Source organism: Coccomyxa subellipsoidea (assembly GCF_000258705.1).
Source record: "Coccomyxa subellipsoidea C-169, whole genome shotgun sequence".
Taxonomy (NCBI): domain Eukaryota; kingdom Viridiplantae; phylum Chlorophyta; class Trebouxiophyceae; family Coccomyxaceae; genus Coccomyxa; species Coccomyxa subellipsoidea.
Window position 1 is genome coordinate 78,344 of NW_005178039.1, and position 13,380 is coordinate 91,723.

The 13,380-nt window shown below is 53.0% G+C and overlaps 1 protein-coding gene across 1 annotated transcript in view; it reads left to right on the plus strand.

Moving 5' to 3' along the window:
* Positions 1–603: 603 nt before the first annotated feature.
* COCSUDRAFT_46553 (hypothetical protein) overlaps positions 604–13,380 on the plus strand; it is a gene marked incomplete at both ends in the record, with an annotated part of 33,200 nt that continues 20,423 nt past the window's right edge. The window contains 21 exons of the mRNA XM_005649483.1: positions 604–719; positions 1,146–1,323; positions 1,824–1,970; positions 2,374–2,544; positions 3,101–3,163; positions 3,400–3,612; positions 3,994–4,149; positions 4,603–4,770; positions 5,225–5,407; positions 5,947–6,120; positions 6,551–6,637; positions 6,975–7,049; positions 7,397–7,575; positions 7,905–8,103; positions 8,543–8,654; positions 9,013–9,157; positions 9,540–9,720; positions 10,825–10,963; positions 11,575–11,741; positions 11,946–12,179; positions 12,737–12,881. Of these exons, the coding sequence (XP_005649540.1) occupies positions 604–719; positions 1,146–1,323; positions 1,824–1,970; positions 2,374–2,544; positions 3,101–3,163; positions 3,400–3,612; positions 3,994–4,149; positions 4,603–4,770; positions 5,225–5,407; positions 5,947–6,120; positions 6,551–6,637; positions 6,975–7,049; positions 7,397–7,575; positions 7,905–8,103; positions 8,543–8,654; positions 9,013–9,157; positions 9,540–9,720; positions 10,825–10,963; positions 11,575–11,741; positions 11,946–12,179; positions 12,737–12,881 (3,232 nt within the window). The remainder of the gene's footprint in view (positions 720–1,145; positions 1,324–1,823; positions 1,971–2,373; positions 2,545–3,100; positions 3,164–3,399; positions 3,613–3,993; positions 4,150–4,602; positions 4,771–5,224; positions 5,408–5,946; positions 6,121–6,550; positions 6,638–6,974; positions 7,050–7,396; positions 7,576–7,904; positions 8,104–8,542; positions 8,655–9,012; positions 9,158–9,539; positions 9,721–10,824; positions 10,964–11,574; positions 11,742–11,945; positions 12,180–12,736; positions 12,882–13,380) is intronic.

A 13,380-nucleotide genomic window follows, 5' to 3' on the forward strand; every position in this document is an offset into this window, starting at 1 on the left:
CGCCAGGCGAGATATGGAAATTAACTCATTCGCTCATGCCAAACCCCAAGCTGTGCTGTGGACTCTGCCAAGAATGACTTTGCATGCGATGGTTCCCATTTGATCCGTGATCGGACTTTCTCGTATTGATCGCGAGTTTGGCACAGCTGTCTAGATTTAGAGGAGTTTGCAGCGCCCGTCGGAGGCAGTCGGAGTTTGGCACTATGTTTTATGTTGGGCTGCTGACCTGCTGAGTAATCTTCCACCTGCAGGTATTCTCACCAGGTATGGCCCAGCACGGCAGCAATCGATACGGCGCATATTTATATAGTGCCTACCACTGATTTGCGGTGTACTGTGGGCACCATTGACCAAGAAAGCCCACCAACCCCACTGATGTTTTTATCCTTATTCCAGACAGCATATTTATCGTTTCTGCTAATCTATTCGTCCAGACTGTTGATCAACTGCTATCAAAATACTTTGTGATAATGACAATTGCACAAAGTCTGGCCTAATCTGTGATCCACATCTTGATGGTGGAGGTGCATGTGCAGGCAAGGATCATCGCACCTTATAAATTGAACGGAAGTGGATACGCTCGGTTTATTGCAGCGTCTCAGCATGGATGCTGCCCTGAGCGGGTCAAGCATCTCCAACGATGATTCCAACAGCGATCTTGTGGAGGAGCTCGAGGATGATTTCGAGATGAGCAGTCCAACGGGGACGCCCGTCACTCTGTATCCCTTTGCCATGCAGCAATTTCCGATAGCGGAGTATAACAAGCTCTGCGAGGGTCTGTATCGGCTCCCCAGCTGGATGGTCTACCCTTCAGATCTTGCCAGCTGCCTGCAAGCTGCAGCTACCATCGTCCGTGAGGCACACAGGCAAGCCACGACTGTCTGCCTTAGATAGCTTTGAGACGAGAATGCCAGTGCTTCCCAGGGACAATTTTATCAACAAGTTGGTTCCATGATGCACATGCCTCAGTCAGTTTCAGCACCATATTCGATGCTCCAGACCTTTCCTGCGCGTATATAGAGTACTCTGGCATCAGCGCATGCCGCTGAGCATCCATCGCGGGATAAAGCTCCACTCGTGTGTGAGCATGTGGAGGAATTGCACACAAAGGTGTACATGTCACTTGTCGCCTTTCCTGAGTGCAGGACTGGCAGCGGCAATGCGGAGACACACAACATCAAGAAGCTGATGAGGGACACAGCGCCGTACGCCTTTGAGAAGTGCTTTGGCGAGAGGGCCGTGGCCAACTGGAGCGACACCGTGCAGCAGGACATCTTCAATGCTGCCATGCACATGGTCGACCTGACTGCCCTGAAGCTCAAGGTGCGCCTTCCTGCACCTATATTGGATGGAAGACCCTTGCATTCACCCCTCCGTTTCCTCCATCTGCTGTTCTTTCAAGTTCCCTGCTGTATCTGAACGCCAACGGCATTTCATTACATTTCATTACATTGGCTGGTGCCAATGTACGGCATACCTCGGGGTGTGCGGCCAATTCCCCTCTCAATGCCACGCCTCTCCTGCTCGTGCTGTGACAGGACCCTGTGAGCACTGCAGGGAGTTCAGCTGATTCAAAAAGCATGCATGCGGACGCTATACCAGAGCGTGTGACTCTCAGCATTGCAGGGAATATTGCTGGGCACAAATGCATGCATGCTTTCAGGCACGGAAGCAAATTCAGAGCAGCAGACCTTGCACAGTTTTCAGGGATTGATGTATGTGGAATACACACCCTGGACCTGTATCTGACAGAACCCCTGCATGGCAAGGGTGCATGAATCGTACACGGGGAAATGAGGCAGGGTTTTTTGGGGTATGCGCAGGCGCTGGTGAGGTATGCCGGTCTGCCGGAGACATGTGCGGAGTTGGAGGAGGACCTGACTGGACTGCTGGAGGCGCTGTCGCGCATCCTTGACCCGGCCACACACTTCCACCAGCACAACAAGAACCAGGACCCCGGCGGGGTCAGGGTACGGCCCCCTGGAAACCCCCTTTTCACATCATTCAAAACGTCCCTGCAGTAGATGCCCCTTTAATGTTCCCATGCCCGTCGTGAGAAATGCATGCATCTCCGGCAGGCAGAAGGGGTGCCCCCGGGGTGTTCTTCTAGTGGTCCTGAAGCGCCTCTGCCTGTGAGCAACTTTCAAGCACATATGTTGGACCTTTTCGGCCAGCCTGTTGAACACTGGGAGCAAAGTTCCGAATTCTGGGATTGCCCAGATGCGGTGCCGTCACCCCGGGACCTTCACATAACCCTCTCAAAGTCCGCGGTGCTTGCAGTGGGCAAACAGGAGCACTGCGCACTATTTAAACGTTGGTTTGTGGTGCTACACTGTGGTGCTATAGAAATAATTCCTGGGAATTTGTATGCAGGGATTGCAGGAGGGATTTGCCCTGCCGCTGCGGTCGCCGGCTGTGAGTCTGGTGGACGCTGATCCCGAGGCGCTGGAGGCAGCAGAGGACATGATGGGGGAGCAATTCTGCTGGCTCGCTGCGCTGCTCAACTGGTTTGCAGAGAAGCACGGCTTTGACGCCGTCTGCAAGGTGAGGCTGTTCCTGACTTTTGGCACAGCAAAAGGCCATGCGTTACTGTAGTAATTATTCTAAAACCCGCAAAAAATGAGTTATGTCATCTAGAAGGGTGGAAAGTGGGATCCTGTCTCCATTGTGTACACCCTATGATAGTTTGGAGACCAGATTTGGAAATGTCTCGACAAGTTAAATCCAATGGACCATGACCCTGCTTTGAAGTCAGCAACACCCCTTAACGTTGCTTTTAAAATTTTCTCGCACCGCCAGGGGTGCAAGTTTTAGAATGAGTACTACATTACTATGGTCGCTGCTCTGTACAGTCAGCGCACTAAGCAGTGTGCACAGTTCAGCAGCTGTGCTGACCTCCATCAGCATTGTCACACATCTGAAGCTTGCAAGGCGCATGCTGGCCTTGCTGTGCCATGCTCAAACCCCCTGTCTGCACCCGTGCACTGACCTTGAGTCATTGGCAGTGAGTTTGGAATGGTACCAAGTGGGATCTACTTGGAGACTAGCAATGTCGGGGATGCATGAATGCCTGACATGTCATGCTGTGTGGTGCCTGCAGTTGTGCGAGCTCGCAACCTGCTCCTTCTCGCTGCTGAAGATGGTCTTGGATCCGCTCATAAAGGTATGCAAAAGTTCGACATCGTATAACGATGTAAGTGGGCGTGATGCTGATTGTCCAGTTTTTTTGCACCGCAAAATACGATTTGATCAGAAAGAGAGGGGGTAGTTGTTCATCTCGAATGGAGACGTTGACGCCCACCACGTGTTTAGAGTATCTTGGCGGAGTTATGTGTTAAACTCATCACAGAGGTGACAGAGGAAACAGCAGGCTGACACAAAGCCTGATGTGGCGTTCAGGCGATACAGTTCCTGTCTCCGAGGGCGAGGACTGCGCTAGCGGAGCCGTGTGGCGCACTACTGGACCGCCACATCAACGGCCGCCTCTCCGACGGCGTTGAGGCCCTGAGCGACTCTGGCCGCGACCGCATGTTCAACGGCGTTTCTGCGCTCTTCGGCCAGATTCACATCGTGCTCGCCTGCCCGCTGAGCCCCGTGCGCGCTGACGAGATGGTGAGTCATCCTTCTCAGATTGCAGCTTAAACAAGCTCACGGCAAGGCCTTGTCAAAACGTGGTGCGCTGCCAAAAATGGTGCGCTGCCCAGCTCACATGCATGCATGCCTGCATTTGGCCACAGCTGGGCAGCGAACCCAGGATGACATGCCCAAGCATGCTGCAAGGGATGTTTTGAGTCAAGCTTCGTGCAGTGCTAAGGGAGCCTATGCAGCTCTGTGGCTTTCCCGGGTAATGAAGGGATGCTTGCGGGTACGCACCCAAGTTGCACAGCAGGTTCGGAAGCAGTGTCCATTGCAACTCCCAGTTCAAGGGCTGCGACCCGTACTGAGCTTGGATCTAGGGTGTGAACTTATCAGCGCTGCCGATGCGGGTTCCAGGTGTCGGCGGTGCAGCGGGCCTTTGTGGAGCGTCTGCTGGAGCACAGCGTGTTCAACAAGCACCTGACGGCCGTGCGCGAGATCAACAATATGCTGCAGCGGGCCAAGGACGTCCGCAGCGTCTGCCCAGGGCCGGAGGGCCAAAAGCCCATGAAGGTGAGGGCTTTGTATGAGCTCCACCATCTGTAAACGTAGGGGGTTGTACACGTTGCCACGGACGTCCCTGGACACAATACGCCAGCGCATGCCACCGCCCTCTGTGCGGTGGGAAGGTGGGGCGCTGTCCTTCTCGCTTGGGCGGAGTCTGCCTGCTCAATGTTCAGGAGCAACCCTTTAAAGGAAACACTCAAGTTGGGGGCGGCCTTTCTCTGGGTACTTTAGGGGTCCGAATCCTGAGGGAAGGCAACTGAAGACCCTGGGCACAGCTGGTGTGACATTTCAGTCTGAGAGCAAGGGAGGGTAGTTAGTTAGTTAATTAGTTAGTTAGCTTCCAGCAGGGATAACTGGCCACGACCCACATTATCCCATGCAAGCATCCCCACCATCACTTGCGTGCATTCGTCACTGAGTTTAAGTTTGACTGTTAAAGTGAATGTTTGCGTTGTGCAGGACGCGGTGGGCTGGCTGGTGCAGAAGGGCATGGTGCAGGTTCTGCTGCGGGCGCATTTGCATCAGAGGCAGTATGTGGACCAGGTGCAAAAAGTGCTCAAGACGCTGGCCACCGAGGACGGGCTGCGCGCAGACCACCTCGAGCTGCTCTGGAACCTCACAGAGAAGGTGCATGTCAAACCTCTTCCTCCTGTGTGCAGGGTATATTTTTATGAGAGCCTTGCTGCCGGCCCCTTAGCTACCGATAGCAAAACTCAGAAAGGCAAGTGTCGTGCCTACTGCCGCTAGGCTTTGGCGCTTTCCGCCTGGGTGGCACTTTTCAGCTTTGGGTATTCTCCTGCATTCTCTGTGGTGTTCTCACATGCGATCTCCCAGACAGCACCCCGAGGCCAGAGTGTCTGTCACTGGGTTTAGTTCCCCGCACTCCTTGAGACAGACTTAGAACTTTTTTCTGGGCTACTAGTCGCCAAGCAGGCTTTTGTATCTAACGCTGCGCCTACCATCATGCACACAGGGCTCCAAAAACCCGACACGCTCTAGCCAAGCGCATGCTGAAATCAATTAGGCATCATGAAGACACTAGTACTCGCTAAACCCATTGCAATCGCCTGCTTGCACACAGGTGGACACATTTGAGGCGGTGAAGACAAATGTCTACAGCGTGCTGGGAGACCTAGCCAAGGACTTGCACGGCCCCGAGCTCGACCTGCTCTTCTCAAAATTCGAGGCGTGCACCGGCTGGCCTGCGCCAGATACCCTCAAGGCCATGGACCTTCTCAAGCAGCTCGCCAAGTCCGACGCCAAGGTGCGTTGTCACTGCCTTTTTTGGCAGTTTTGAGCTGAGTTCCCCTCATGTATAACGATGATGATACAATGCCCTGAGTTTCTGTGGACTCTTGTCTTGCAAAATCTGATTTGAGCCATCTTTGGGGCCCATGGTCCATTCATGTAAACAATCAAAGCTGTTTACTTTGACTTTGCAGCTACAGCCTTGTCGTGCATCCTTTTGGGCTGCCCTTACTTTGCGACGCTGTATCATTTCGGCGTTTTGTCAAAAGGACTGAGTGGGCGTTGTAAGGGGAATTAGAATTGTCTCCTGGTGATATTTGTGGCTGCCTTGGCGAATTTCCCGCCTGTGCAGAGAGCGTCAGGCATCTCAACTGTAGTGACTTACTGGTGCTGAGGCTAGACGCATGTCTCAACACTACTCAGGAATGGCTGTTGAGCTGCCTGTACACTTTTCTTCCATTCATGGTCATTCCGCCCCCCGCCATTTGGAGCCAACCAAACCTGCCTTAATTTTTACTAGTATTACTTCTATTGAGATGTTCTCTGCCGCTACAGGGCACATTGGCGCAGCGGGTGCTGGGTCTGCTGTGGGGGCTCACATTCGCGCCTGGCGCACCGGCCGAGGTGGCCCAGAGCCGCGTGCTGTCAGACTCGCTGCACCACTATGCCAGCGTGGACGAGGTGGGAACGCCCCTGGTCTGGGACTACATGCGCCGCTGCATCAGCCAGGTGGGGATCATGCGCCCACATATATTCTCAGACCCCACTCATGTAGGATGCGAGATTTTGGGTTAGGGTGTCAACCAAGCCCTATTTTTACCAGGTCGGGTGCTATCACTAGGAGCACCAGGCATGCATCCTGTCTGGCTTCAACACGGCTGTTCTGGGTGCATGGAGGGAGTGTGCCACCCTCTTTACTGGTTGATGCATAGGATTGCCATCCCTCTCTTCTTGCAAGCATCCGTAAGAATGAACACAGCACCAAAGCAAGATTGCCCATCGATTCCTAATGCCTCCATTTTGGGGAGACATGCTGCATTGCTTTGATGTAGAAGATGGTCGCAAGGACACGGGCATGAGAAACGCTAATGATATAAAACACGCCATGTTTGCAAGTTGCCGCAAAACACAGTTCTCACAATCCACTGCTGCGCTGCAGATTAAACGGGATGACAACCCCATGGCGCTGACTGTGCTCAACAGCCTGATTGAGGCGTTCCCTTCCAGGGTCACAGGCGCCAAGCAGGTCAGCTCCTGTCCACACCTCTGCCTTCCTTGTGATATACACAGCCTGCCCAACTGCAAAAATCGTGATATCTGACTTTATCCTCCCGCTGCCCCAAATTCACTGGCATTTTCGCATTTTTGCAGGCAATTTGGCTGTCGTAGCATGCCTGTAATGCGCACCAGCGCACTGCTTCAGTTTGCACAGCTGTGTTCTTGCAGACCCACACATTCCTGCAAGCACTCTGGCCCTCTGGAATGCAAGATGACGAGCCTCCTTGAATGTGAAACAGTTTTCATAAATTAACTTTTTTTTTTAATATAATTGAGTTTCGATTTTCTTCCTTCTGGCACTGCAGGACCTGCGGACGCAGGCGGTGCAGACCCTGGACAGCGAGTTCAACATTGTGGAGGTGGTTGTGTCCAGCCTGGAGGTGACTCACCCGCATGCGGACTTATCACGGCACATCAAGTTCGAACCGCACGTTGCTCCGCCGTTCCTGCACCTGCACTGCGCGCATATGTTCACCCGCTGTCGTGCCATGTTGAGTGTTATAAAAGTTTGTTCTTCTCGGGAGCCCCGGGCAGCAAAATTGTAGCTGTGCATGCGTTGACCAGCACAGATCCCATGCCGACCTGCAAGTCGATGCATCATTGCAAGGGATGTTACGAACAGCGGACACTGTGACACTAACATCATCAAGAAGTGGTAGGACTATGAAGGCTGCGCTTCCTCGATTGAGCTTGAGAATATTATGCAGAGATTCATGCATTACTGTAGGCGTTCAAGGACAAGGTTCGCGCTGCCGCAGCGGCCTCGTCTTCAAACGGCGCGCCGGGAGATCCCGCAGAACAGGAGGCCGAGCTTTTGCAGGGCAATGCAACTCTGCAGTATGTGACCTTCCTTGACACCATCAACCTTCTCACCGGCGAGCCTCTGCGGCTCAAATACCTGCAGCGGTGCGCGCCCTCACCGGATCTTCTCCCCCCTTTTTACTTTTGCACTTTCTCTGTGTTTGTGTATCAGGCAAAGAGAATGGACCTCTTGTCCTTCCAGCTGATCACTAAGCAGACCTCCAAGATGGTGTGTGGAGCCGTAAGCATGCGTGCAAAGATGGCTGCAATAGTCCGCAATTTGTCATGGCTGCATGCCTGCCACTGCGACACTGGCAGTTTGTGGGAAATTTGCACTATAGCGTGTATGGGAGACCGCTAGCATGCGTGCTCAGTAACGCTAGTGGGAGTGTGCTGCAAGACTCATGCACTAATGAAATTTACACTGCGCGCAGGCTTTGGGCGTGTCTCATTGCGCGACCATGCATCAAGTCAGATCCGCAGATGGCATTCTCTCTACTGCATGCAAGCGCGTCCAAGACATTCATTACCACGGCTGACATGGCAGCCCTCTTGACTGACAGCTTCCCCACCCTTGACCCTGCCACCATTGCACACAAAGCCTTCGAGTGCTTCGAGTGGTTCCTGCAAAAGGTTGGGCCCAACCTCATTCTGTTGTCATGCTTTTTTCCTTTTCTACTGCATTCTTTTATCCTTTTTTACTGCATTAATAAGCTACTAGGCTACTGCAAGATGAGAGGTGCTTGCTCTGGTTTGTGTTCTCAATATACATGACTGCCATTGATGCTGCCAGAAAAATAGAGGTACTTGCTTTGAGGAGTAAGTATTCCCTTGAAACTGAAGCTTGTGATGGCGCATACTTATCAGTGTGACTCTAATAGCGCTGTGCAGATTTGAGGCTGGCACTGTTGAAGCAAAGAGTTGCGTAACTTGGATTGCTGGTTTGACTAGTGTAGAGACATGCGCACGGGTTGCATCCGAGTTGCGCGCAGGTCCGAGGGTCGCAAATTTGAAGCAAAGCATTGCACACCTTGCATTGCTGGTTTGCTGACAAGGGATGCCATGCGTGCAGGTTGCATTCGAGGAGGGCAAGCTTCAGAATGAGCGCGTGGAGGAGTCCAGCCCTGTGTTGCCGGGAAACATCATCCGCACTGTGCTGCTCTCCCGGGACCTCGACCTCAAGGGTGAGTGCATATAGTTGTCATTACATGTCTTTACATGAAAGGTTTTCAGAAATAATCCGGTCGGGTGCAAGTGCGTGCACCCCAGCCAAAACAGGTGGATGACAATGCTTAATCACTTTTGCGTGAGGCAGTCTGTTAGTCACCCATCTGCAGAAGCATTGCGGCGGGCAAGGCAATGCGCGCAAATGCTCACAACCAATATTTCTCTGCCTTGGGAGGGAGAATGATTCGCAGATTAAATATAAATATGTGTTTTGAACGGGTTTATTGTGTGTCGTGTCATATCGTTGCTGGTGTGATGGGCAAGATGCGGATACCTTCAATTGGGTGACTCACCAGATTTCTTTCATGCACACAGGGCTGCCGTACCTGTGGTCTGTGGTGCTAGATGGGCCCCCCCACCTGATCGCTGACAGGGCCCGCACATTACTGGTCAACATGCACGTCAGACTGGCAGACAACCTCGTGCCTAAGCAGGCCGAAGTGCGACTCGGGCTCCTCAGGTGACCTGCCCTTGTGTTGCTTTCCTTGAAAATGCCCGATTCGGTTCGAATCCTCCTCTACTTTTCCGGGGGCGTATCAGGGACTTTGCAGGTATCTGCACTGAGTCACCTTTTTTCATGCACATGTAAAGGATGGGTGAATTGAAGAGCTTGTGTATGCTTTTTGGGGACGCCTGGTGCTGTTTTTAACAGATAGTTTCGTTGATAAGCATCACTTTGGACCCGCAGTCCTCGGATGACATCACAATGGGGCTGCTTTCACAATAAGGTTGCTCGAAGAAAGTTCTGGCTCGGTGTGTTTCTCTGCAGGCAGGAGCTTATGCCTGTGTTGGCGCATTCAGGTTTGGTCACATGTTCAGCAAGAGCGTCTCTGTGGCTGCAGGAGTTGCCTGGACAGGCTTCTGGCGGCGGCGCATGCGCTGACTGGACTGCCGGAGGGCCTCTCGGACTGGGGGGCCTTTGGGGGACCGGTCCCCCCGGAGGAGACCCCCGGCTATGCCCGGGACGCGCAGCGCGCCGTCCGCTGCCTGGCCGTCATGCAGCAGCTGGTGGAGGACTGCCAGGTGCCCCCCCGAATGCACTTTCTGTCTTGCTTTTATTCGAAGGCTTAGTAGATGCTTACAAATTTTTCTTTTTAGCGTCTGATCGAGGGTGTCTGTCCACCACTGTCTGTCCACAACATGCATGGCAGGATGATGTTGCCAGGAAGGTCCATCATCATATTGTTACTTACCGTGACAAAGAGTCCCTTGCTACCTAACCGTGTGGCTACAAGATGTTGAGAATGAGTGTTCGCACAGTATGCTGTTATGGCCTGTGCAGTGTCTGCATGTACAGCTTCTGAAAGTTGACGTATGCAACAGTGCTTTCTTAGGCGCCGTATATGCAACTGCTGGCACCTTGAAGATCGTTGTGTGCTGCGTTAGCTGCCAGAAGCTCCCTTTTGATATCAATTTTGCATGAGAGCGGTCTGTTGTGGTGATTAGGGCCCGTCCATGCCCGCCTCTCCGGCCCACGCTGCATCTTTCCAGGGGCAACCCACGCATGTGGACGTCAACATGCAGGCAAGACCCCATGCTAACGCCCGCTGCCCCATGCAATATGCTTCTAGCTATTTTGTGTGTCTGGTCTCACTCCTCCTTGTGCCCTTGATAACCTGCAGAGTGAAGATCTGAGACCATGCAATGGCTTGTAGCTATTTTGTGTGCCGGGTGCCAACCCTTCGCTTGCGGTGATGATCTGCAAATCGGAGGTCTGAGACCTTGCAAGCAGAATTGCTATAAAGGCCATATGCTTTAGGCCCCTGGCAGCACGTGCCTGGTTTGCGTCAGTCCATGCAATGGTGCATGCTCCTGCTCCTGTAACACACCTTCCAAGACTGCCATCTAGGCACGCACCTTTTGCAGGCAGAGAAGGGAACCCTTTTGCGCTCGTTGCTGAACGAACGTATCTGGACAACCACCAAATGTTGAATTAAGATTTCTTGGCTGCTTTCTCAGAAACCAGATTGAGAGGCAGGCCTTCTCTCTGCACTTTTGCGGGTTGGGAGCGCGCCTTTTGAAAAATTAAGATGAAGATTGAAGAAGAGGAGAAGAAGATTGAAAAAGAAGAGAGATGAAAAAAAATACAGAAAATTAAGAAGATAAGTACTCCATTTCTGTGATCAGGGCGGCCAGGGCGGTAAAATGCTGGGGGCCACTCGCGGCCGCATCCCCCTCTTCACGAATGACTACGTGGGAGTGCTACGGCGGAAAGTTGCTGCCAAGATGGCCACGACTGCCCCTCATGTCCGCCTGCTGTTCAGTGGTGCGCCTTCTTCCAGCTGAAGAGGTTGTTAAGGAGGGTATGCACTCTTACCGTGGGGATGCAAATGGCCTCCAGATTTTCTAGTGATGGCCGTTTAGAGGTAGATGGCGATGCCGGGGAGCAACTGGCTGGCACAGCAACCCTCTCGCTACCTGTGCAGCGTGATCTTTTTCTTGACAGCCACTAATGGAAGTGCGAGGGCATCTTAGGAATATGCTATTCAGGGCATCAGATACCGCTGCAAGCTGTTGTACTCTGTATCAGCAGCGTGACAACCATTGGAACCAGTTTCAGGGCGTGTGGCCGCACTCATGGAGAATGTTGCCGGGTTTTGATACAATTGCTTGTAATCCTGTGGTCCATGCGAGAAAGAGGGATTCTTTCCCTTCCTATTTTGTCAAATATTTGTTGAAACACGGCTGGCGGGAGGCAATATAATCACTGAGCACTGTGCCCACGGTTGATTGGGTCTTGCTTGGATCTTGTGCGTCCAACAGCGGGTAGGATTGTGTGGGCTCTCAACTACAGCTTGTTTGCAGGACGTACCTTGCCTTTTGGCAGGGAAAATCGTGTAAGAATTCTAATAATAATAAAATGTGAAATTCGCACAGGCCAGGAGCTGCGCAGCGACTCACGGCTGATCCAGGACGCGGGGCTGGCGGAGGGCCACAGTATCCACGCCATATTCACCCCCCACACCAACTCCTACACCGAGCTCGCCCCCGACGAGGCCGGCGCGCAGCGTTCCGCATCCCCCGCCCTCCTGCTTGCGCAACAGGTGACTATCTTTCCTGTGGTCACCCTGTTCCTGTTTCTCAAAGTAATATCAAGGCGCCCCTTGGCCATTGACTGCTGAAGTCAAACGGGCAAGATTGAGCATGCGTGCGTCTGCGCAGACGCATGCATGAGGCATCCAGGCGGTCAGCTCAATGAACACCTGCCTTCTGCATTGGCAAAATCACCATGCATCCCTGTGTTGCAGGAGGGATTCTACGATGTGCTGCTGTGTCTTGCCGACTTCTGCCCCGTTACGGGCGTACGGCACGCGGCGACGCAGCTGCTGGACATGCTGCCCACAGACCGGGGGATCCTGGGGGATTTGCGGCGCGCAATCGACTCGCCAACCCCTGCCGAATCGCTCATGACCCTCCTGCTGCCCGCCGGGCAGGACGGGCAGCCCATCGCCAAACCTGCCCGCCTCTTCTACACGCTGCAGGTGATTTCGCTAGGCTTCACAGTGTCATGTATGGCATTACTTTCCATAAGCACACGGCTCCCAACTGGGTACATAGGTAGAGTGTGTGACTGAGCCAGGCTTGTCTTTGCATCCCTGCTGTTCCTAAGAGGTGTCTTTGAGCTAAGCAGGTCAAGCTGGCACGTCAGGGTCCTGTGGGTTTTGTTTGGTAGTGATGTTAAAATTCTACTTCTAAGATTGAGGAAACACGAAGAAACTAACTCTCTGGATACTCATTGCCTATAAAGACCATTGGAGTGGGCCAGCGGCTATGGAAAGCCATTTTGAGAGCTAAAACAAGGAAGTACCGTTCAAGCTGCTGGTCTGCCCATTGGTCTCTCTGGTTATGGCGACCCAGACAATGACTTTTATGGGTCGTAGGGATCATAGCTCACCTTCTGTAAAGGTCTGAGTCAAAATTCACCTTTGTGGAGGAGCTGTCAGGCAGTCTGGATTCAAAACCCCTCATCTTCACACTGTGACGAAACAAGCTTGTGACGTCCTGCACCAAGTTCTGAGGGAAGGCACTGACCGCGCAGGCTCTTAACAGCCTGCTGTTCCCGGTGTTTGAGGATCCTGAGTCACTACAGGCGGCCAGTGCGCTGCAGCGAACAGCGCTGGCCTCCAACTGCGTGGGCGTACTGCTGCGCGCCCTGCAGGTCAACAGCGCAGCCTTCGACAAAGGTGCGTGCCAGAAGGACAATCCTGCTCCCAACGAGAACAGAGTTCAGGACGCCATCTGATCTGCAGGCATATCAAGCCCTGTGCTGAGCCAGGCCAGCTGTGCTGACACGCTTCCGTGAAATTGCCAGGCTTTCTGGTTATTCAATCTTTCACTGTCTATGACACGCATTCCTTATCCCTAGGATGTGCAGAGATACCCAGAGATGCGAGGTGCAAATCATGTCGCTGTCGGCTCCACTTCCTGGCCGTCCGGCTAGAAGACGGGTGCAATCTGCGCGGGCCCAGCGCTGTGCACATGTGGATTGAATGCGTTCAGGGCGGGTCAGTCATAATTTATCTAGCCGTGCGCATTGTACTGTGCTCATAGCTGCAATGCTTGCCATGGCGGGGGCAGTGCTGTGACCAAGATCTTGTAGCCATGGCAAAAAGGTTGGTGTTCACTTGGCGTGGTGACAACATGTCCTTGAACATTATTTGACGTTTTCTGTGATCTGTGCAG